The 25,673-nt window shown below is 33.5% G+C and overlaps 1 protein-coding gene across 2 annotated transcripts; it reads right to left on the reverse strand.

Annotated features, from left to right (window-relative positions):
* Positions 1–957: 957 nt before the first annotated feature.
* LOC133323792 (oxysterol-binding protein-related protein 8-like) lies at positions 958–24,039 on the reverse strand. 2 transcript variants are annotated; one of them, XM_061532693.1, is made up of 9 exons: positions 23,957–24,039; positions 21,016–21,162; positions 8,570–8,801; positions 8,267–8,497; positions 4,471–4,643; positions 4,047–4,228; positions 3,074–3,938; positions 2,686–3,005; positions 958–1,229 (listed from the first exon to the last, which is right to left on the reverse strand). In XM_061532693.1, the coding sequence occupies exons 1-9, from the start codon at positions 24,029–24,031 to the stop codon at positions 992–994; spliced, it is 2,463 nt and encodes an 820-aa protein (XP_061388677.1). In that variant the 5' UTR covers positions 24,032–24,039; the 3' UTR covers positions 958–991. The 2 variants fall into 2 exon arrangements, with proteins under 2 accessions (XP_061388677.1, XP_061388676.1); XM_061532692.1 differs by having other exon boundaries at positions 4,471–4,676.
* Between the last annotated feature and the right edge of the window lie 1,634 nt (positions 24,040–25,673).

Consider the following 25,673-nt stretch of genomic DNA (forward strand, 5'->3'; position numbering starts at 1 on the left):
AAAGAAATTTGGAATAGTTAACCGAATAAAATTATTATAACAGTGATTTTGTTTTATACATAAGTTTTTTGTTATTTGTTTTTTTTTTTTTTTGTTTCATTGTATTAATTATACAATGTATAATTCAAAAGTTATTTAAATTCAAAGTGATTATAATTTTTATTTGTTTTTTTTTTTATTTAAAAAAGTTGATTGTTAATCATTTCATTAAGGTGCCAAGTGCTTATAAACTTTATATTTTTTGATGTTTATTTATATATAAATATATATATTTTTTTGTTTGTTAAAACAACAAAATAGTAGAGGGAGAGAGCTCTATAACAGGAAGCTTAAAACATGATATTATACATACATATTTTTGTATAAACAACGAAATGTACATAAAAAGGAGACATTTTTTATATAAAATTTGAGATATTAGGATAACAAATTTTGTAAATTGGAACTTAATAAATAAAAGCTTCTATAAAATAGAAATTATTACACAAAACAATAATTATACATACACATATATTTTCCAAACTAAATATAGTATACAAAACTAAATATATAATACATCATTTAAAGAGCTATAAGTAAATGTAAATAATATATATTTTTGAATATAACATAAATACATATTCTTTTTTTAATTTGTCAAAAATGTTAAATATTTTTTTTTTAATTTTTTGCTTGAAACCACCAATTTAATATTTAAAGATAAAAAATCGTAAAACAAAATAGTTATATATTTGGGACGTCGATATTGTGTAAATTGTTTTCAAGCTTAGGAATTAATGAAAAAATATAATTATTTTCATTGTTTTATTTTTGTTGTGAACTTCATAATTATGATATTTTCAAATATATTTGTTTTATTTATTTTTTGTTGTTATTTTTCAAAATGTTATTTTTTATTTTAAATATTTTATTTTATTGTAGTAAATGTGTTTGTATGCATGTGTGTGTTTTTAATTTATTATCTTAGTTAGATTTAGTTGAATAATGTTAACTAGTATAAAAGCCACTTTAGGCAAAGGCTTACTAATAAAGCTGCAAATGCATAAGCTAAAGCTCGTATGACCAATGGCTGTGGTATCGATCGTGTTATTACACCCCATACCGATGACGAATGTTCGCTGTGATGGGGTGGTGCATATTGTAAACGTTCCAATTTGGCATTGATCATTACCAGTTGTCGTTTGTGATCGTCTAGAGCACTGTTCAACTGATCAACAGCTAACATTAATCTGTAAATAAAAAAAATCGGAAATTATTAGAAATGATTATGATTTCATATATTCTAGAATCAAATCATGCAAAGTACTATATTGAAATATCTTGATTTGTGAACTGTTAAAAAGGATCCTGATAGACTATTAACAAAGGAAATCCATATATTTTGATTGAATGTTTGATGCGATGCTGGAAGCAGAATATTCTTCGCAAGCATTGGAAAGACATCCAAAAGGAACACAGAGAGATTAACAAATTATAAATGTATTAATTTGGAAGGTACATTATATGTATATTGAGAGAAATTAATACCAATTTAGAGACATTCAGGTTGGAAAACTCGGCAAGGAATTTAAACATACGAAAACCCAGTAAGGAAAGTAGTAAAGTCGGACGGGACCGACTATATGATACCCTTCGCCACTATGGTTATATTAGAAAGATGCATCCTAATAAAAGGGCCATTTACATGAAATTGGATGCACTAAAATATGTGACTTTCGAAATCGGTTCGATTTCAACAAAACTTGGCACACGTTATGTTATAGTAATTTCAGTACGGTGTGCAAAATTGTGTGTCAATCGGTCATATTTTGGTGCACAATTTACTGAAAATCGGACGAAACTATATATGGGAGCTATATCTAAATCTGAACCGATTTTAGCGAAACATTCCACACAGCAGGTTATACCTACTTCAGTACGTTGTGCCAAATTGTGTGTCCATCGGTCATATTTTGGAGCTTTGGTGCACCATTTATTTATTTATTTATTCGATTCCTTTGCAATTTAAGCCAATTTACAATTCATGAGGCCAATTTAAAGTTAATTACAAAGATTCCACCTTATTTCATAGCTACTCAGTATAGAATTATGTATGCGTAATACTTATATTTATATATATATATATAAAAAAAAAACATGAAAAATAATAAATATTATAATTTGTACTATACTCAAATATGATAATATATTAAATCATTACTACTGAAAATCGGACAAAACTCTATATGGGATCTATATCTAAACCTGAACCGATTTTTCCCAATTTCAATAGGGTTCGTCTTTGGACCAAACAAATGAGCTGCGCCAGATTTCATCCAATTCGGATCACAAATGCGACCTGTACTTTGTTTACAATTTAACATGGACAGACGGACGGACGGACATGCATAAATCGACTCAGAAAGTGATTCTATGCATATTCTCAAAAGGAACCCTGTGTCTATCTCGTTTGCTTTTGCCTGTTACAAACATATGCACAAAGACATAATACCCTGTACCACAGTGTGGTCAAGGGTATAATTAAGCGTCACATTATATGGGGACTATGTCAAAGGATATAGCCATGTTAAACTGTGTACATCTAATCACCTCTAATGGGATGGAGGTTATGTTAAAAAAGGACATATATATAAAACCTTTAAAATACTTTGGAGTTACCCTACACACTATTTTTTTTCTACTTACTTTCTGACAGTGTGTGATGATACACCTTGATCATTTAGATCATCTTGTGATTGACTTGAATCTGAATTATTTGGATCATTTGATGATAGTTTCGATAATTTCTTATTTTTACGTTTGGCCTTCATGATGGCCAACGATGATTGTCTTTGTTCCGAAGCACAATTGCGTATCACATGCATTGGATCGACACTAACAATGCTCGATGTTCGTACCATGGGTGCTTGATGACGGGTCTTGGTTAATACCTTATAATCCCATTCGTATTGTTTGACATCGTTACGTGGATCCCAGGGTCGAAGATCGGCATATTTGTAAATCCACTGAAATAAAAAAATATATATAAAAATATTACAGATCTAATATAATAAATTAAGTGTAAAAGACTCACCTTTCCTGTCATTATATCCTGTTGGAAATGTTTGGGTTCCCATTCGGTAAGTGTGGCCTTACGTTCCTTGGCCGCATTACGCTGTGACTCTTCAAGTACGGTCTTCTCTTCGGTAGCACCAACTTGATCGTCACGTCTAATGGCGGCTGAAACCAAACTCCACAAACGTTCCGATTCATTGGGAAATTGTGATTCAATGGGCACCACATAACGTTTCAAACGTTTCTTCATTGTATCCTTGTTCGCTGCAAATAGTATTGAATCTTCACCCGATTTCGTATCTTTTATACGCATCTCAGCATCCCAATGACCCGAAATTGTGGCCAATGTCTCTTTGCCCAGGCGAATTTTACCCGCAACCACGTTCGTACTATCAGCACCGCCCAAAAAAGGTTTCAGCTTGAATTCCAGTTCCGTCTTGTAGCCCGTATTCTCACATTCGATATTTATCTTGCCACCCAGTTCCATAGATAAAGTACCCATGAGAATACCTTTGCAATGGGCATAAGGTGTGGTTAGTGTATAACTTTCGCCACGTGGCAATAGAGTTAGCGTAGCCACACCCTCTAGCACCGCTGAAGTGCTATTGCCGTAAAATTTCGATTTGGCCAAGATGGAACAACTAATGCAGAAACCTTCTTGGCGATTTGTAACATAAAATGCCGATATTGGTGGATGATGTGAGACCTGCTCAGCAATATAGTAAGTGCGACTGCCATTCTCGTGTTCCCAATAGCAGCGATAGGTTTCACCCAAAATGGGATTATAGGGTTTTTTGAGTCCTTTGGGTTTTTTATAGAACCCAGAAAGATACCATTGTACAACCAATTTCATGCGGGTGAAGGGATCATCTTCAAGGACAGCTCTGTAAAACGGGTGAAGTGTTATGTTATGAGATTTGAACAAGAAATTTAATACTGGGCGAGGAAATTAAACACTCCCGAGCAAAATCGGTTGGGATTTTTTAACATACCTTGATAGAATATCGGCATGATAATATGAATCGGCTAGTTTATCCAAAAATGAACGTGGCTCTAATATAAAAGTGGGTAATACCACCTTACTTAAATCCATACCTGGACGGACTTGTTTTACCAAACACCAAATTAAACTTTTATTCTCTTCGGCTAATTCTTCGACTTGTTCACCGCTTGTCTGAAAAAAATAACAAAAAATTGTTAATAATGATTCGATTTATCTAAGACACGATTTACACTAGGTAAATTTATTGTTTGTAAATCTGTAGTTGTGGTGAGAGTGATGATAGAAATATCAGATTTTACTTTCATTATCTTTCACCTACAAACTAAGAATTTCCACAAACTTCTAATTTAAATCGAATCTAATGTTATAAAGAATACGCTGTTAGACTTCGATTTCAATTCCATTTGACTTACCGCATTGATTTCTTCTTCCGGTGCCGGAATATATGGCGTCTCAACAGGCTCCTCATTATCAATGACTTGCAATTGATTATCGACAGCATTATCATTACCATCCGAATCGGAATCGGTGTCAATGCCAGACATAATGCCAGCTGGTGCCTCGGTTTGACTATCGGCATCCAAATCTAGAGGTAAATAAGTAAAAAGTCGAGAATCGACTTTTATAACATAAACTGTAAATATGGCAATTTTTTATTTTGACATTATGGCAATTTCAACTACTAGGCGAACAAAATGAGAATAATCGACACATATGGAAAGACATATATGTATGTGTGTGATAGTGGGGTGTTCTGAAGGAGACATTTTTGAAGGAGTATTAATAGTATGAGGTTTTACTTTCTTCAGCATGCGTGTAGGCGTCATTAAAACGGCAGGTAGCTTCAAACTAATGTTCATTTTGTTAAGGCAACGAAGATTTTAGATGTTTTAGTCAAGATTTTGAATACAAATTTTAAATCTTAAGACCAAATCTGGACTAAAAAGATGAACAAGGTTTCCAATGCTTGTCATCTATTATCGTTCATACGAAGTCTCCATGTTGTAATAATTTTAAACTTGGTCAAAACAAATAGGTTAATTATTGGAGGTGGTCAATTTGGTTCCCGAAAAAAATCTGGTTGATCTGCGAAAAGAAATAGTCCATGAACGTTTGGTACTATGTGGACGAGAGCAAAAAAGGAACGACAGTGTCCAAAGGGACTTGATGAATTTTAAAAATCGGTCCTAGTACCGACCGTTCCATTTGGAGAACAACTCCTTTAAAATAGTTTGTTCCGGAACGGCACAAAAAATTACCAAATTTTAGGGAGTTTTGGAGGGGGAATCTAGAAGAACATTAAGAAATGGCTATCATCCTAGAAATTGACGGCCCTAAATAATCAAGGGTATATAGGTTTACACTTGAGGAAATCAACGTGTGCTTTGAGAGACAGAAAGACAATTTTACTGAGAGTATTCCAACTTTCATCTGGGATGATTCGCCGAGGATGACTCCATGGATAACACAAGGGTAATTTAAGTGACTCCCCCAATTAAAACAGAATCATCAAAGGTGGCGGGAATGGACAATGATATTGGCGGAGAGGCCATTGAGGTTGATTTTGGTGCCGATGATGTTGCCATTGAAACAATGAATGATTCATCAACCACCAAATGTATCAATACCAATGAGGCATCCGACTAAAAGCTCAACCGAAGATCGATAATCTTCTGCATCCGGCAACCGAATACAATAACAGACTAGAATAATTTCTTATAAAGAGGAATCTTATGTTGTGGACCAAACCTCTCTCAGATCCTGAAAATGTAAAGATAATGCGGTCCCCCGATGATTAGCAACCAGCTCAGAAAAACTGCATCATATACTTTGGTTGAGTCGAGGGCGAAAGCCAAATCTTCTTAAAGCATGCAATCCTTGACCGAGCAGATTATGACAGAAGTAGAGCGAAGTTGAATGGTTGTAAATCGGTTAGTCGGAAATCAGAAATTAGTGTAGAAGATATAGGTACTCAGGCAGGATTTCCACCTTATAAAAAAGGATCAAGGTCTGTAGCTTCTCAACCTGTAGTTCTAACGAAGAAACAAGCTTAAACCAGCTGCATGCGATGAACTTAGTACAAAGAAACATTCCTCAAAAATCTATGTCGCCTTATTCCTCAAGTCGTGTCTGCCAGATGTAAGTCCATACTCAATTTTATATTAAAATATAATTATAGGAAGTGCAACAGGAGTAATACAACACTTTTCTTAAATAGTATAAGAAGAGAGTTCATTGACATCAACCTTAAAAAAATGGATGAGAAAGAAATGCAACTTTTCGGATCACTGGATGACATTCTTCCAAATTTTTACAAAGGGAGTAAAACAGAAGTATTATAGAAATCCCAGGAAGCACAGCTTTCCTTTTCGAAGACTCCGAAACATAACCTACTACCCAAGCCAGTTGTTCTTCATTGGTGATCTCATTAAATTCCTTACAAAATTCCTCATATGCCGATGATGGCAATTAAAAGGCCTTCGGATGTTTCTACAAAAAGTGCAATGCTAAAACGGCATCCACAACCTTTAGTCAATATGACATAACAATGATTCTACTGAGATGCTATAAGCCCACCCAATTTGGAAAGAGATCTCAACCAGTATGGTGATATGTAGTGTGGTGCGGTGGATAATGTGCTAGATTCCAAACCGATGTGGTTTTAGGTACGAATCCCTGCGTAGGATGAACAATTACGTCAAAGTGATTTTCGAATATTTGTAAAAAGTAGCTTACATTTTCCTCAAGATGAAATGCATCCGAAGCTCACGGAGGCCAACCTTGGCAGGAATGATGTCACCCAGAAGAAAATGGCAACACTAACTAAGCGAGGAGCTCAAACATGTATAAAATTGTTTCTAGGGTCTCCCAGTAGTAGCTGGAGATAGCGCCACGCAGATGAATAAGGTAGGACTACACAACGATAGATGGCTGCCTATCACCTAGGACAACCTACATCCGGCCAATCAAGGGAAGTAAAAGAAAAAATGTGAACGCAACATCGAGAAAAACAGCGCGAAATAAATTTTAGTAATTGTTTGTAAAAAAAGCACTTCAACTGGGACCGGATGTGAACTTTTTCAATGGAGACTGCTTTTAAGAGATCAGAGAGATTCTAGAAGTGACCAAATCCGTTGACTTCAAAATGTCAATTAAAGATCCGAATTTACATTTGCTGGAGATGTACGCAATTTTATTAGTTTTTATTGGTTTCCTACTCTAAATATAAAGTCAGGAATATTTAGCCCACTTCATTGAGCTTGAAAAAAAAAAACAATGTCTATGGGAATCTTGAGAGTGATTGTTTTAGTTCTTATGGACATATTAATAAGTCGTTTATACAATATTTCAATACAACGGTAATACCTATATTTCACAAAAATACAAATAAATCCCTTTTAACCACGACATTTCATAACTTAATTCCTTGAACCTGAATAATGATTCGATATGATTTCAAATATTTTTAGCCATTTTCTACTAATGAATCAACAAGCAGACAAACATATTTTTTTTTTAAATTTTCATTTGGCAAATTATTTGTCAAAAAATGTACCCGGTGGTGCACTAACTGGTCTCGATGCAGATCCATTCGAACTTAATTGCCTCGTCGATATTATCGTTTTCAAATCCTCTTCATCGGAAGAGCTGGAGCTCGTTGATTTTCGAACCGAACGCAACGATGACGATTTCAGTAATGTCCCATGCCGTTTCTTTAAGAATTTCAACGAATCATGTGGTGTTTTTCTAGGTGAATTTTCAACGCTAGAGATATCACTGAAATCGATATTGTTCTTGGAACGACGTAATTTCGGTAGATGTTTGGCCTTTTTCAATTGATGGGCATTTGCGGCCACAACACGTTCCCAATGGGTCATGGTTAGATAGAGTTGTTGCAACAGGGGTGTTTGTGAACGTGATGGATGATAGATGCTGGTATCGGTGCTACCACCTTCATCCGTTGTGGTTGGTACTGTGAGATATTGTTGTTGATGTTGTTGTGACTTACGCTGTATTTTGAGAAATTTGTCTTTGTCTTGGGGTTAAGTGTTAGTATTTTTAGTATATTTTTTTAAGGGAAAGGGAGTATTTTTTGGTGGAATTTCAAAAAAATAAATTATTTAAAATTTCGTACATAACATTTGCAAACTAAGAACAACAGCAACAAAGAACGCAAAAACACTAAACGGCTTGGCAACAACGTCTTACCTTGATCATTGAAATGCTTTTCATAATCGGCCTCAGACCATTGAGTTTCATGGGAAATTGAAGCCTCTATTGCACCGGGTTGTTGATTGGGTCCGGGTGAAGAATTCGAACGTAGTAGCAAACCGGAACATCTCAGAGACAATTCTAAGGCATCCATCCAACATTTACCCGCCGCCTGACTGGGAGCTCTAAAGATGAGATAAGCTGTTGGCAAGGGTTGGACCACAGCTCCTGAAAACAGAAAACATAATTTGTATTTATTAATATTGACTTTTATTTCCTGTGCAATTTGTTACAACATACCAATGGTCTCCTTGTCGGGTCCTCTTGGTGCCCAAATCGATTGTTCCAAGGGGTGAAAGAGTTTAAAACAGAATCCATCTTTTTTGCTTGGCCTCTCAATGACTTGACAGGATGTCAACAGTATTGTACCGACCCAATGGCTACTTTTCACCTTTGGACTTTTGTAAAGTAGCAATAAGCCCGGCTTTAGGACACACCATAGTTTTGTCCACGATTTTAGGGTACCTCGAACCTGTAGGGAAATAAATAAAAACATAATTGTGTTAAACATAATATGTTAAATATTCAGGAAGGCCTAAAGACTGACGCTGTTTCCGTACCTTCGAACACTGAAAATATCTAAGATCGTTCAGATCCTATATATAGCATTTCCACATTAAATGAAACCTTTTACAAATTAAATGAAACCTTTTCCAAGTTAAATGAAACCTTTTCCAAATTAAATGAAACCTTTTCCAAATTAAATGAAACCTTTTCCAAATTAAATGAAACCTTTTCCAATTAGAATGAAACCTTTTACAAATAGAATGAAACTTTTTCCAAATTAAATGAAACCTTTATTCTCATCCAAGGAAATATAATATTTGCAGTAATTTTAAATCAATATTTGAAAATTAAATCAAAGAATAATAACAAATATAGTTGTTTGGATATGTAATTAGCATAAATATTCTTTAATTCGGTGTGATTTTATTTAATATCTTTACTACATAAAACTAAATAAATAGTAATACAAACTTGGGTATTTCTTGACATTTTAATAAATAAATATTTTAGAACAGGTATTGAATACCCGGTCCTAAATGCGAAATACATATTTGATTTAAAAAATTGTTGATGATAAGGTAACTGCTCAAGACTTTACAAAATGGATACCCCAATATTCATTGATGAGTGTGGATTTAATCTTCACATACGAAGAACCCAAGCCCGTTCAAGACAAGGAACAAGAGCACACATTGTGTTGCCTACGGTCAGAGGTCGTAATGTCACTATAATTGCAGCAATAAACAACGCGGGAGTTGTACATCACACAATCGTTTCTAATTCCAGTGTCAATGCAGACAGATTTAAATTATTTATAGAAATTTGTTTTTGAGAAAATCAATCCAGAGTTGGAAAATAGCGCTCAAATACCCAAGCGACATGACATAAAAAATTTGATCGAATCCAAAAGATGCAACCTTAAATTCTTACCGCCTTATTCTCCAATGCTAAATCCAATCGAAAATGCATTTTCAAAAATAAAATTATGTGCAAGAGCTGAGCTGTGTGACGTTTCAATGGAACATAACATTGTTGATGTAATCGAGCGAAGTATTCAAAAGCTTACTCGGCAAGATTGTTCTAACTACGTTATGGACATGGTTTTGAAACTCCCACAAGCTGCAAGTCGGGAACCCCTTCATTAAGATAAGCAGTTACCTTATCATCAACAATTTTTTAAATCAAATATGTATTTCGCATTTAGGACCGGGTATTCAATACCTGTTCTAAAATATTTATTTATTAAAATGTCAAGAAATAACCCAGTTTGTATTACTATTTATTTAGTTTTATGTAGTAAAGATATTAAATAAAATCACACCGAATTAAAGAATATTTATGTTAATTACATAGCCATACAACTATATTTGTTATTATTCTTTGATTTAATTTTCAAATATTGATTTAAAATTACTGAAAATATTATATTTCCTTGGATGAGAATAAAGGTTTCATTTAATATGGAAAAAGTTTCATTCTATTTGTAAAAGGTTTCATTTCAATTGGAAAAGGTTTCATTCTATTTGTAAAAGGTTTCATTCTAATTGGAAAAGGTTTCACTTAATTTGGAAAAGGTTTCATTTAATTTGGAAAAGGTTTCATTTAATATGGAAAAGGTTTCATTTAATTTGTAAAAGGTTTCATTTAATGTGGAAATGCTATATATGGGAGTATTTTATAACTCTCCCTATAAAACAAAATTCCAAACTTCAGACACTCTGTTTAGAAAATTGAGGTAGGGCCTTGAACATACCGAACAAGACGCATGTCCTTTAGGGCTATGTAGAAACATGGACTTATCTTTAATATGTTGTGTGAAGAAGTAGATTAACCGCCAAGGTACCCACTTAGAAATCGATCGAGATGTACAAGAGTCAGAATGAAGTCCGGAAATTTTACCAACGAGTAAAAAAACACCAAACCGAAGGTTTTGCTGCAGGCACATCCTCCTGTAGAGATGAAGAAGGAACATATTGCAAGCTTCTGGTATCAAATAGTAACGGTGAAGAAGATACCTTAGAACTAATAAGAAATGATGGTATAGATTGTATACCACCTAGCCAAGATGAGACAAGAATAGCAATAAATCGGCTGAAGAACAATAAAGCAGCCGGTGCCGATGACCGGTGGTCAGATGCTGGTCAGGAGCATACATCAGCTGAATAGTACAATTTGGCTAGAGGAATCCATGCCCAATGATTGGAACCTCAGCATCCTGTGTCCCGTGCACGAAAAAGGAGACAAGACGATATGTACCAACTATAGAGGAATATGTCTACATTCTATGTGAATGCCAGAAATCATTGGTCAGGCCTGGCTAGATTTTCACTTTGCGTCTAATTCTGGAAAAGACCCACGAAAAACACATCGAAACATTTTACCTATTCGTCGACTATAAAGGCGCATTAGACAGCTCTATCAGGTTCAGAGGTGTTTAAAACCATGTCTGCGTTCGTCATTCCTGCAAAATTAATAGGCTATGCAGGATTACTTTAACTGGCACAAAGTCAGCAGTTAGAATCGGAAGCGACCTCTCGTAGCCCTTTAATACCGAACGAGGATTCAGACAATGTGACAGTTTGTCATGTGATCTTTTTAACATCCTGCTTAGGAGAGGCAAAGGTGAACAGAAAATGGCAATATGTACACCAAACAACACATGTTGCTCGCCAACGCCGATGACAGCAATATAATGGGTCGAACATTGAGAACGGAACAAATTGAGAAGGAGTTTGCCAAAGTGGGTGTGGCGGAGTGTTTGAGAGAAACAATTTCCGAAAGATCGATCTATGGACCGATTTGCGTCGACGGTGAATATCGCCGTCGAATGAACCATGCGTTGTACCATCTATTCTCGGACATCGTCATTATCAGACGTGTCGAACGCAGCGACTACGTTGATTTGGTCATGTTGTGAGAATTGATGAGGTTGAAGGCATAAAAGGCGAGCCAACTGATGGATCACGTAAAAGGGGAAGGCCACGAAATCGATGGAATGATCAAGTGAAAGACAACATCTCGGAGCATGGTCTTTCAAATTGGAAGAGCTGCGCACAAGACAGACGCGCCTGGAAATATTTTTTAAGCTCGACTTATGGAACAAATGTTCTATCACAAGCAAGGTAAGTGATTTTTTAAAGAATAATTTTCAACATATATCGCAGCTATAAACTTGGATTTTTGGAGAATATTTTTAAACCAATATCGCAGCTATAAGTGTGGATTTTTTAAAAATATTTTTTTCAAGAAATATCACAGCTATAGCGTAGATTTCTTAAAGCATATTTTTCAAGAAATATCACAGCTATAAGCGTTGATTTTTTACAGAATATTTTTCAGCAAATATCACAGCTAAAAACGTGGATTTTTAGAGCGTATTTTTCAACAAATATCACAGCTATAAGCGTGGATTTTTTTTAAAGGATATTGATTTTTAACAAATATCACAACTATAAGCGTGGATTTTTTAAAGAATATTTTTCAAGAAATATCACAGTTATAAGCGTGGATTTTTTATTTTTCATGAAACATCACAGCTATAAGCGTGGATTTTTTAAAGAATATTTTTCAAGAAATATCACAGTTATAAGCGTGGATTTTTTATTTTTCATGAAACATCACAGCTATAAGCGTGGATTTTTTAAAAATATTTTTTTTTCAAGAAATATCACAGCTATAGCGTAGATTTCTTAAAGAATATTTTTCAAGAAATATCACAGCTATAAGCGTGGATTTTTTAAAGAATAATTTACAACAAATGTCACAGCTATAAGTGTGGATTTTTTGGGGCATATTTTTCGAGAAATATCACAGCGTGAATTGTTATTTTTCAAGAAATATCACAGTTATAAGCGTGGATTCTTTAAAGAATATTTTTCATATTTTCAAAAAATATTACAGCTATAGCGTGGATTTTTTAAAGAATATTTTTTAAGAAATATCACAGCTATAAGCGTGGATATTTAAAGAATATTTTTCAACAAATATCACATCTGTAAGCGTGTTTTTTTAAGAATATTTTTCAAGGAATATCATAACTATAAGCGTCGATTTTTTAAGAAAGATCAAGTGGAAGACATTTGAATTTGAATTAATTTGAAAATAGTTTTTCAAATTGGAAGAGCTGCGCAGAAGACCGACGCGCCTGGAAAACAGTTTTAAGCTTGGCATATGGAACAAATGTTCTATCACAAGCCACCTAAGCAAGTAAGAGTTCTTTAAAAATCGACGTAATATTTCTCGAGAGAAATATCTTTTAAATAATAATCAGCTGTGATATTTATGAAACAAAAAAAATATTTTTATAAAAATCCAGAAAATATTATTAAAAACAATTAAAATGTATTCAACATATTCTTTAAAAAATCCACGCTTATAGCTAAGACATTATGTATAAATGTATATATTTCTTAAAAAGTACTCTTGGAAATTCAGAAATTATGCAAAATTAACTAATGATCATTATCAATTTTTTTTGCAAATGCCGATATGATTAATTATTTCTCCATCAATTACGACGAGAGTTCACATTCACTTGGCAAATAAAGTAATAAATATAATAAACAATTGTAGGAATTTGTTCAATTCGTATCAATGCATTTGGTCAATTATCAACTCGTTCCAAAATTAAAACATTATTTTCGCTTATCTAAACATCTCATTTAAACGGGTACAATTTGAGTGCAAAATTGTCTAAAGTAGCAAATATTTAACACCTAGTTCACTTGTTGATTGCTTTCTAAACAAAAACAATATCAGAATATTGTACACCCAGAAATAATACTCAAATAATAAAAAAAACCTAAATAAATGGAACTGTATAAAGGGTATCCATTCTGAATGTAAAAAAGTGTCCCTTGGACATTATTTTATAGAAGTACGCCTGAAAAAAAAAACTATCACTCACTTCTTTTTGGAATGAGTCACAATTTTGACAATAAAGAAAGCTCCCTCTTATCAAGTAGGGATTTTTCCACAAATCACTGCATTATATATCATTGTTCGCATGTACATACATATTTACGTTAAAATTCTGCCAATGAACTTCTAAAAAACGTACCTCGATATCAAAATTTTATAGAACAAATAAACTATTCGCATGTGTGAAGATATTCGTGATCGTACACACTCGTTCGGTTGTTTTTGTTATTGGCGGTTTTGTGGAATTGAAATGTCAATCAATTTGATCGCAAGCGTTAATGAATTGTTTCGACAATCGAGAGACAAACCAACAATGAAAATATTTTCTATACAAATCAAATTGTTTTTGTTTTTCTGATCTACATAAATAAAAAAAAAAAAACAAAATATTATGATCACTGTCTATATCTATCGATACGAATCAATCAATTGTAAACTAAGGTGTGAATATTACCATTAAGTTAAGAAAAACAACAGAAATAACAAATACCTATGATATATTATTAACTATAAATTGTGGGAGAAACCATTTAGGAAATCAATTTTTAACACTTTCGAAATATACGATATGATTTTTTTTAAATATTAAACCAGTGAGCGGAGCAGTATAGTCGGACGGGGCCGACCATACGATACCCTACACAACTACCACGAACTCCAACTTTCTGAGGATGTTTATTCCGAGTCTGAGTAATATTTCGTGATATTTGCCCCCTCTTGACCGATTAGAGGTTAACAACACCTCTTCCTTACTTTTTTCGAATATTCAGTACAGTCCTTCTAATTACTTGTCCAGATTACTTCCCGGTCGAAAACACACAAAAAATTATGTTTTCCGTCCATTTCATCCCAAAATTTTAATCTGATCATCACCGAAAATTGTAGGCGTTGTTCTTGACCATAACTGGAACTTCATGAACAATTTCAAAGCCATCAGCGCGATATTTCTCCCTCTAATGTGGTAATGGGTTACTAAATAATATCTGAATACGTAAGCACCTGTAAATATTTGACTGTACTCCCACATCTGAGTAGATACATCACTATATTTGGTATCAATTTAAAGGCCAACCACTCCTCTTGGATATGCTATCAACTCCTGGGGTCTACATCCTCCAGGAGTAAATATATATGCCATAGAATACAAATTTTGTCATTTTTCACACAAAAGTCAGAGTCCATTTGACCCGCTAAATATTGACCGATCTTTATCAAAACATGCATGCTTATTCTCTGGCCCGATCCCCTTCTCCATGCAAAAATTCGCGGTGTTTGGGCCATAATTGCGGCCTCTGGAGCGACCAGAAAAACCGACAAAAATTTAGTATTTGGTCCATTTCATCCCCTAAATATTAACCGATCTTTTCCAAAAACAATAGGGGTCTTCATTGGCCAGAACCCATTCTACATGCAAAATTTCGTGAAGATTGGTCCATAACTGTGGCCTGTATCGTGTTTACAAATTATAATGGACAGACGGACGGACGGACGGACGGACGGACACACATGTCTAGATCGACTCAGCTAGTCGAGATATGACGATCGGTATACTTAAAGGTGGGTCTAGGACCAATATTTCGCGGCGTTACAAACTTTTGGGGCTGCACAAAGCTATAATACCCTGACAACATAGTTGTGTAGGGTATAAAAAGGCACATTAATAAGAGTGGGATTTGTTAAAGAATACTTTATTTTTTCAACAAATATCATAGCTATAAGAGTGGATTTTTTAAAGAATAGTTTTCAACAAAAATCTCTGCTATAAGCGTGGATTTTTAAAATAATAATTTTCAAAAAATATCACAACTATAAGCGTGGATTTTTTAAAGAATATTTTTTCAAGAAATATCACAGCTATAAGCGTGGATTTTTAAAGAAGTATCACAGCTATAAGCGAGGATTTTTTATGTCAAGCTATAAGCGTGGATTTTTTAAAGAAATATCACAGCTATAAGCGTGGATTTTTTAAAGAAATATCATAGCTATAAGCGTGGATTTTTTAAAGAAATATCACAGCTATAAGCGTGGATTTTTTAAAGAAATATCACAGCTATAAGCGTGGATTTTTTAAAGAAACAGCTATAAGCGTGGATTTTTTAAAGAAACAGCTATAAGCGTGGATTTTTTAAAGAAACAGCTATAAGCGTGGATTTTTTAAAGAAACAGCTATAAGCGTGGATTTTTTAAAGAAACAGCTATAAGCGTGGATTTTTTAAAGAAACAGCTATAAGCGTGGATTTTTTAAAGAAATATCACAGCTATAAGCGTGGATTTTTTAAAGAAATATCACACTATAAGCGTGGATTTTTTAAAGAAATATCACAGCTATAAGCGTGGATTTTTTAAAGAAATATCACAGCTATAAGCGTGGAGTTTTTAAAGAAATATCACAGCTATAAGCGTGGAGTTTTTAAAGAAATATCACAGCGTGGATTTTTAAAGAATATTTTTCAAGAAATATCACAACTATAAGCGTGGATTTTTTAAAGAATATTTTTCAAGAAATATCACAACTATAAGCGTGGATTTTTTAAAGAATATTTTCCAAGAAATATCACAGATATAAGCGAGGATTTTTTAAAGAAATATCACAGCTATGAGCGTGGATTTTTTAAAGAAATATCACAGCTATAAGCGTGGATTTTTTAAAGAAATATCACAGCTATAAGCGTGGATTTTTTAAAGAAATATCACAGCTATAAGCGTGGATTTTTTAAAGAAATATCACAGCTATAAGCGTGGATTTTTTAAAGAAATATCACAGCTATAAGCGTGGATTTTTTAAAGAAATATCACAGCTATAAGCGTGGATTTTTTAAAGAAATATCACAGCTATAAGCGTGGATTTTTTAAAGAAATATCACAGCTATAAGAGTGGATTTTTTAAAGAAATATCACAGCTATAAGCGTGGAGTTTTTATAGAAATATCACAGCTATAAGCGTGGAGTTTTTAAAGAAATGTCACAGCTATAAGCGTGGAGTTTTTAAAGAAATATCACAGCTATAAGCGTGGAGTTTTTAAAGAAATATCACAGCTATAAGCGTGGAGTTTTTAAAGAAATATCACAGCTATAAGCGTGAAGTTTTTAGAGAAATATCACAGCTATAAGCGTGGAGTTTTTAAAGAAATATCACAGCTATAAGCGTGGAGTTTTTAAAGAAATATCACAGCTATAAGCGTGGAGTTTTTAAAGAAATATCACAGCTATAAGCGTGGAGTTTTTAAAGAAATATCACAGCGTGGATTTTTAAAGAATATTTTTCAAGAAATATCACAACTATAAGCGTGGATTTTTTAAAGAATATTTTCCAAGAAATATCACAGATATAAGCGAGGATTTTTTAAAGAAATATCACAGCTATGAGCGTGGATTTTTTAAAGAAATATCACAGCTATAAGCGTGGATTTTTTAAAGAAATATCACAGCTATAAGCGTGGATTTTTTAAAGAAATATCACAGCTATAAGCGTGGATTTTTTAAAGAAATATCACAGCTATAAGCGTGGATTTTTTAAAGAAATATCACAGCTATAAGCGTGGATTTTTTAAAGAAATATCACAGCTATAAGCGTGGATTTTTTAAAGAAATATTACAGCTATAAGCGTGGATTTTTTAAAGAAATATCACAGCTATAAGCGTGGAGTTTTTATAGAAATATCACAGCTATAAGCGTGGAGTTTTTAAAGAAATGTCACAGCTATAAGCGTGGAGTTTTTAAAGAAATATCACAGCTATAAGCGTGGAGTTTTTAAAGAAATATCACAGCTATAAGCGTGGAGTTTTTAAAGAAATATCACAGCTATAAGCGTGGAGTTTTTAGAGAAATATCACAGCTATAAGCGTGGAGTTTTTAAAGAAATATCACAGCTATAAGCGTGGAGTTTTTAAAGAAATATCACAGCTATAAGCGTGGAGTTTTTAAAGAAATATCACAGCTATAAGCGTGGAGTTTTTAAAGAAATATCACAGCTATAAGCGTGGAGTTTTTAAAGAAATATCACAGCTATAAGCGTGGAGTTTTCAAAGAAATATCACAGCTATAAGCGTGGAGTTTTTAAAGAAATATCACAGCTATAAGCGTGGAGTTTTTAAAGAAATATCACAGCTATAAGCGTGGAGTTTTTAAAGAAATATCACAGCTATAAGCGTGGAGTTTTTAAAGAAATATCACAGCTATAAGCGTGGAGTTTTTAAAGAAATATTAATCCAACCCCCAAATGACGCGTGGAGTTTTTAAAGAAATATCACAGCTATAAGCGTGGAGTTTTTAAAGAAATATCACAGCTATAAGCGTGGAGTTTTTAAAGAAATATCACAGCTATAAGCGTGGAGTTTTTAAAGAAATATCACAGCTATAAGCGTGGAGTTTTTAAAGAAATATCACAGCTATAAGCGTGGAGTTTTTAAAGAAATATCACAGCTATAAGCGTGGAGTTTTTAAAGAAATATCACAGCTATAAGCGTGGAGTTTTTAAAGAAATATCACAGCTATAAGCGTGGAGTTTTTAAAGAAATGTCACAGCTATAAGCGTGGAGTTTTTAAAGAAATATCACAGCTATAAGCGTGGAGTTTTTAAAGAAATATCACAGCTATAAGCGTGGAGTTTTTAAAGAAATATCACAGCTATAAGCGTGGAGTTTTTAAAGAAATATCACAGCTATAAGCGTGGAGTTTTTAAAGAAATATCACAGCTATAAGCGTGGAGTTTTTAAAGAAATATCACAGCGTGGATTTTTAAAGAATATTTTTCAAGAAATATCACAACTATAAGCGTGGATTTTTTAAAGAATATTTTCCAAGAAATATCACAGCTATAAGCGTGAATTTTTTCAAGAAATATCACAGCTATAAGCGTGAATTTTTTCAAGAAATATCACAGCTATAAGCGTGAATTTTTTCAAGAAATATCACAGCTATAAGCGTGAATTTTTTCAAGAAATATCACAGCTATAAGCTTGATTTATTTCAAGAAATATCACAGCTCTCAGCAGAGAAGAAAACTTTACTTATGCGGATGATATTTTTCTCTTGTTTCTCACAAGACATCAAATCTTGCAGTCAAAATTAGAACACCTAGAGGGACTGGCTCTAAATGTTGGATTTAATATTAATATCAAGAAAACTAAGGCCATAAAAATGAACAGAAAAGCCAGTATAGAAAAAAATGTGCCACAAGGCAAAGGAATTGAATACATAGATAGATGTTGATATATAGAATGACTTTTAGCTGTGATATTTCTTGAAAGTATGCCCTAAAAAATCCACGATATTTCGTGAAAAAAAATTCTTTAACAAATCCACGCTTATAGCTGTGATATTTCTTTAAAAAATCCACGCAAAAAGTGTTAAAATCGATTCTTCTATATGACAATGAAATCTGGCTGGCGTCTAACACCATCACGCAGATATTTCTTTAAAAAATCCACGCAAAAAGTGTTAAAATCGATTCTTCTATATGACAATGAAATCTGGCTGGCGTCTAACACCATCACGCAGAAACCACAAATGCCTCAAGATCGTGTGTAGAAAATTCTGCCCCAACGCCATAGCATAACCAGAATGACACATGAATTAAATTTCCAAGGATCACGAAATTGGGGTCGACCAAAAACAATTTACATGAAATGATGCAAAAACAATGGAAACTTACCGAGTTAGATAGCTATGATTTGTGGAGTAAAAGGAAAAAATCGAAGAAGTAACGATCGGTACTAGGTCTAGTTCCTTTTGATCCAATCGTTCATCTGAACCAATGAATGATTGAACTATGTGGAACTATGGAACTAAATGATAGAACTAGTTCCTTTTGCAGAGCGAAACTGAATGATCCAGTTCAAAGGAACTATTCCGATGAAGGAACGATAGGAATTTGGTCCGTTTGGTCGTACACCTAGCTTGTTATGATGCAATCGTTCATGCGGATCTTCCATTAACTGACGTGTACCAATGAATGGAAGAGAACTTCGAACTATATGAATAGACTAGTTCATTTTGCGAAACGGAACTAAGTAAATTATCAAGCTCATTTTGCGGAACGAAAAGAATAAAGCAGTTCAAAGGAACCGTAGAAAGAACGATCTATAAATACCAGGTTCAGTTACTTCGTTAATTTAGTTATTTTTGATCCAATTGTACATCAGGAATTTCTCGTTCAATGACTGAATGTTCTGGCGTGTACCAACGAATTACTGAACTAAGTGGAGCGGAACTCAATGAATGAAAACATTTTTTTGTTGCGTAGCGAATGTAATGAACTAGTTTAAAGAAACTATTCCATAGAAGGAACGATCGGAACTTGGTTCTTAAAGTGAACGGAATGGTCGTCTGGATCATTCCGTTGACTGACCGAATTAACTAACGTGTACCAATAAACGATTGAATTGAAACTACCATATGACCGTACGTCAAACCGTACTAATGGCATCATATAGAAGTCTCCGTATTGGCATAGATAATTTAATAACATTTATTTTAAATAAAATACACACTATTTTCTGAAAGATATTGAGCAAAAACAAATTATTGTTAAAATATTTATTCCGCCGAATTATGGTACTGTTTTCGTAACTTGTTGTTGCAATCGGATTTTAGTCCTGATAAAGAAGATGTGTAACCTACAAATAATTATTTGTTAGGTTTACAAATATAATTACAAACTTCAGATTATAGAGAGATCGTAGGTCAATATCTCAATGGCGATAAGATATTTTTCTGTAAACAGAGGTCTACAATTTCGGTATTTGAATATAAGTATTGCTTAAGAAGGTTGTGCCACATCTTCCAATTAGAATTTGTATAACCAAAAATTTTTCATACCATAGAAATAGAAAAATAAACAATTAATTTAATAACTTGCCCATCCCAACCGACCGAAATTAAACATTCATTCTTAGCACGAATAAAACGTTCACTTGGGAACAATTGTCGTATTTTTGAGATAACAAATGAAAACACTCCACATTTCAAATTTAATGATGAACAAAAAAAATAAAGAAAATAAAAATTACATAGAATAGCAGCGGTTGTCATTATTAATAATGATAAACCATATAACTGTCAGAGTTTAGCCTGCCGCACGCTATTCCATTTTGAGTGGTGATGATGTTACTTCTCCCTCCCCTCACCATCTTCAAAAAATTACAGCATTGAACATAGAAAATATTTGAAATTTCCTCTATAGAGGAAATTACACATCATTTTTCGTGGGCTGAATGAGTAGGGGACAATCTATCTCTTCTTTAATAATCGTACTTACCTTAAGCCAATCCGCCAAGACAATTACAGCAGGATCCTGAAGTGAGTTTAATAGCTCCGATGCAACACGTTTCTTTTCGCGTCGGTAATTTTTACGTTGAGCCTTATATGATTCTTTACGATTAAGTTTCGATGAATCGGCTGGTGTCTGTGTGTTAAGAAAAAGAAGAGAGGGAAAAGGGAAATGATTATAAATTATGTGATTTGTATTAAGAGAATTATGTCTTTAAATATAAATATTATAGAGAATAAAAAATTAAAACAAATAAATAAAGTGTGAAGGTTGTTATATCGTCGAAATACGATATCTTAAACAACTACACCTGTACTTAAATGAAATGATTTAGGCTGGGCATGACCAACATTTTATACCCTCAAGCTCAATAGAGAGAAGAAGACATATGTATATTACAACCTATAGTATACAGTGAGTAGAAAAAATCTATGCACAAAAAACGTTCATTGGCAACATAGAAAATGTCTGGGTACCAGGAGATATAAAGGCGATTGTAATTACATAAATTATTAAAAATAAGTTAAAATGGCATTAAAATTGGCCGATCCGAACAAAATAAATTGCCAATGCAAAAATCTAAAGACAATGGAGATTCCTGTCACTGTAATTGAGGTCGTTTATGCTCTGAAATTGTTAAATACGATATTACATATACTGGATTAGGAGCTTCAACATTCCGAAAACGATGAGGGCCTTTTTGTATCTATGTAAACACATGGAGGTATATTGAATATTTTATGCTAAGTTAAAGTACACTGTGGTGGAAAATTGTTGTCGAAATCGTCAACATTCCGTCAATGGAGCGGGACTTTAATATGGGGACTATGCCAAAACGTGAACCTATATTGATAATTTCCTGCATAAATGTATGTCAGTCTCCAAAAACTAAGAAAAATAGGTACCTCAGGTGAAAATGGAAGTAAAACCTATATGGGGGCTCCACCCAGAGGTGGACGGGTAGATATCATTTGCAACATCAAACATCCTAGGAGTCGTGACAAAGTGTGTTTAAAATTTCATAGCTCTATCATAAATATTGCGAGCTTAATTGTACAAGTTAAAACGGCTAAGATTTGTATACCCTTCACCACACTGTGGTACAGGGTATTATGTATTTGTCCATATGTCTGTAACAGGCAAAAGGAATCGAGATAGACCCATGGTTCCTTTTAAGAACATGCATAGAATCACTTTCTGAGTCCATTTATGCATGTCCTTCCGTCTGTAGATGTTAAATTGTAAACAGAGTACAGGTCGCATTTATGATCCGATTTGAATGAAATTTGGCACAAGTCACTTATTTGGCCCAAGGACGAACTCTATTGAAATTGAAGAAAATCGGTTCATATTTTGATATAGCTCCCAAATATAGTTTCGTCCGATTTAAGGTAAATGGGGCACCAAAGCCCCTACATATCTTTCGATTTACACGAAATTTGGCATAGCGTACTGAATTAGGTCCAGAATTATGTGTGCTAAGTTTCGTGAAAATCGGTTTAGATTTAGATATAGCTCCCATATATAGTTTAGTCCGAATTTATGCAAATGGTGCACCAAAGTCCCTATATATCTTTCGATTTGTAGGAAATTTTGCATAGTGTAGTGAATTGAGTCTAGAATGACGTGTGTCAAGTTTCGTGAAAATCGGTTCAGATTTATATATAGCTCGCATATATATTTTCGTCCGATTTTATGTTAATGGAGCACCAAAGCCCCTACATATCTTTCGATTTACACGAAATTTGACATAGCGTATTGAATTATGTCTAGAATGATGTGTGCTCTTGTTTTCGTGAAAATCGGTTCAGATTTAGATATAGCTCCCATATACATTTTCGTCCGATTTAATGTAAAATCCGCAAATTGTGCACTAAAGACCCAAAGTTTGGCCGATTGGAACACAATTTTGTACAATGTACTAAAGTTACTATAACATAAGACGTGGCAAGTTATGTTCGAATCGGTTCAGATTTAGATATAGCTATTGGTTCGTCTTCGAAGACCCACACGGTCAAATACTATTTTTGTTTCGTACTCATATAAATATATTCATGATTTGTCACATCTGACGATGTTATAAAAGCTTTGAAACATCGTTTCAAATTTAGATATAGCTCCCATATATATTTTCGTCAGATTTTATCTAAATGGTACACCAAACTCCCAATATTTGTTTGATTCAGACAAAATTGTGCACAACGTACTGATTTAGGTCCTCTTTAATGTATATGAAGTTTTGTTGAAGTTGGTTCAGATTTAGATAAAGCTCACATATATAGCTTCATCCGATTTTATCTAAATGGTGCATCAAACTCCCAATTTTTGTCCGATTTAGACGAAATTTGGCATAACGTATGAAATTAAGACTAGGATAGAGAGCGTTAAGTTTCATTGAAATCAGATCAGATACAGATATAGTTCCCATATATACTCTCGTCCGATTTTAGATAAATGGTACACCAAACTCTCAAGGTTTGTTCGATTGAGACACTATTTTGCACAGCGTACGGAAATTAGTCCAGTTTTATGTATGCGAAGTTTTGCTGAAATAGGTTCAGATTTTGATATAGCTTCCATATATACTTCCATCCGATTTCATCCAAATGGTGTAATAAATAACTAAAGTCATTTTTTTCGATTGTGATGAATTCCTGCACAACGTATCAAACTGGAGCTACAATATGTTTTGAGTTCATGCAATTTGTGAAGCAAATAATAATAAAGGTTTCTCCTATGGAAATGAAACTGTGGACAGCGCTTTGTCCTGCATTTGGTCCCGATTTTTTCATAGATATCAGAATGGTATGTGTATGCTTTTTTAATTGCTTCAAATATCTATGTATCTATGTCGGCCCCGTCCGACTTTTGAGCTTTTCTTACGGGTTTTAAATAATATAAAAAAATGTGAAAACTAATTTGAACTTACCTTATCGGTTTGATTGCCATCGTATTTGTCACGACTGTCCGATGTCCAATTGGCGAGGCCTAGAAAGAATTTCATGTTGGACGTTGTCAATTAACACAGCAGGAAACAGTTTTTTTTTTGTTTGTTATACAAATTCACAACTTAAGATCACAGAAAAGTTTTCAAAATAAAAAATAATTGATATATCACAGGAAGACTAGCAAATCACATCCTAGAAAATTGTTTACGCACTTCATGTGCGTAGGTGTGGGCGTGTGTATTTAAATGTTTAGTTTAATTTGGTTTTATTTTTTTATTTATTTGTCTTCGTCTTTTTTGTACTAATTGTTGTAGTTTTTTTGCAAATAAATTTAAATTAAAAATAACAAAAGGTCGGCCAATGAACTAAAATAGTTGTTGAGTGTGTGTGTGTGAGTGGGATGTTAATGGTAATATGGTGGTTGTTGTTGTTGGTGGCGTTACGAGTACACCCCTGCTCTCCTTTCAAAATCATTGTCTTGCTAGTTCATGCATTTCTTTTCAACATTTCTTGGGTCATTTTGGTTGTTTTTTTATTGGTTAACGCTCTTCAAAAAAAGAAAACATAAAAACACGCAATTTTTTGTTTTGCAAAATAATATTTGTTTTCTTTTACAATCGCAAGAACAACAACAACGACAACACACCACTAAATAAAACCGAATAGTAAACAATTCCTCTTTCAAGGTTTGTTGATGTTTAAATATCGAATAGGGGGGATTATTGCTGGGACTTTCTTGCTGTCATCGTACGCTGTTGTTGTTTTTGGTAAATGTTTAAATGGGCTTTTAATGTTGTTGTTTTTGTTGTATATTAGACATTTGTCATAATCACAGTTTGACTGTTATGTTTATTTTCGTGTTGTCGTTGTTGTTTTTATTCTTAATGCCTGCGGACAGACAATTTTTAGACAAAATTTTATTTTGTTTACACAAATATTTTTTGAAATTGATTGCATTTCTTTGACTATTTTTCTTCTTCCTTATTACTTGTATTATTTATTTTCTTTGTTTTGCCTGGGGTAGTGTTTTAAAGAAATTTCACTTTATATTTTTTGTTGTTGTTATTATTACACTCATGATATACACTATTAAGTATATTTCATCATATACTTTTTAATGTTTTTTTTGACACAAATTCAGCAAAAACAAATTGTGTTAATATGTCGGTACAACGTAATTACATTTGTAAATAAGATGGGGTGAATCCAAAGTGTCAGCAGTTCAAAAAAGTAGATATGATTGAAAATGATTGAGTTAAACTCCTTGAAGAAGAATACAAAGTCTTTTTTCAAATTTAGTCAGCACGATCGAGCAATCGACATAAAGCATATCAAATGTTTAAGCCATTCTGCATGATATTAATACGATAGATATATATATATATATATATTACTGACAAAATTTGACAAACGCTAAAAAAGGCTCGGGCCAATTTACCGGCCAAAACGTAGAATTGATGGGTCATCCGCATATCCCTGACTTTGTACCCAATAACTTCTGTTTATTCCCGTACATCAAAAAAAGCCAGTAAGTCGGACTGGACCGACTATATGATACCCTTCATATATATTCTAGATATGTATCCTAACAGACGTCGGGCGAAAATATATATGGAAGATATATCTAAATCTGAATCGATGTTCACGAAACTTTACACACATCATTCCAGACTCTATTCAGTATAATATGCCAAATTT

The sequence above is a fragment of the Musca vetustissima genome, unplaced genomic scaffold, assembly GCF_032173495.1.
Source record: "Musca vetustissima isolate MV318-11 ecotype Yass unplaced genomic scaffold, APGP_CSIRO_Mvet_v1 utg208342, whole genome shotgun sequence".
Classification (NCBI taxonomy): Eukaryota; Metazoa; Arthropoda; class Insecta; order Diptera; family Muscidae; genus Musca; species Musca vetustissima.

Coding starts and splice junctions, on each gene's coding strand:
- LOC133323792 (XM_061532692.1), bottom strand. CDS start 24,031: ATGAAATTCTTTCTAGGCCTCGCCAATTGGACATCGGACAGTCGTGAC. Junction 21,163..23,956: donor ATGGCAATCAAACCGATAAG/GTAAGTTCAAAT, acceptor CTTAACACACAG/ACACCAGCCGATTCATCGAA. Junction 8,802..21,015: donor TCTTGGCGGATTGGCTTAAG/GTAAGTACGATT, acceptor ATTTCCCTACAG/GTTCGAGGTACCCTAAAATC.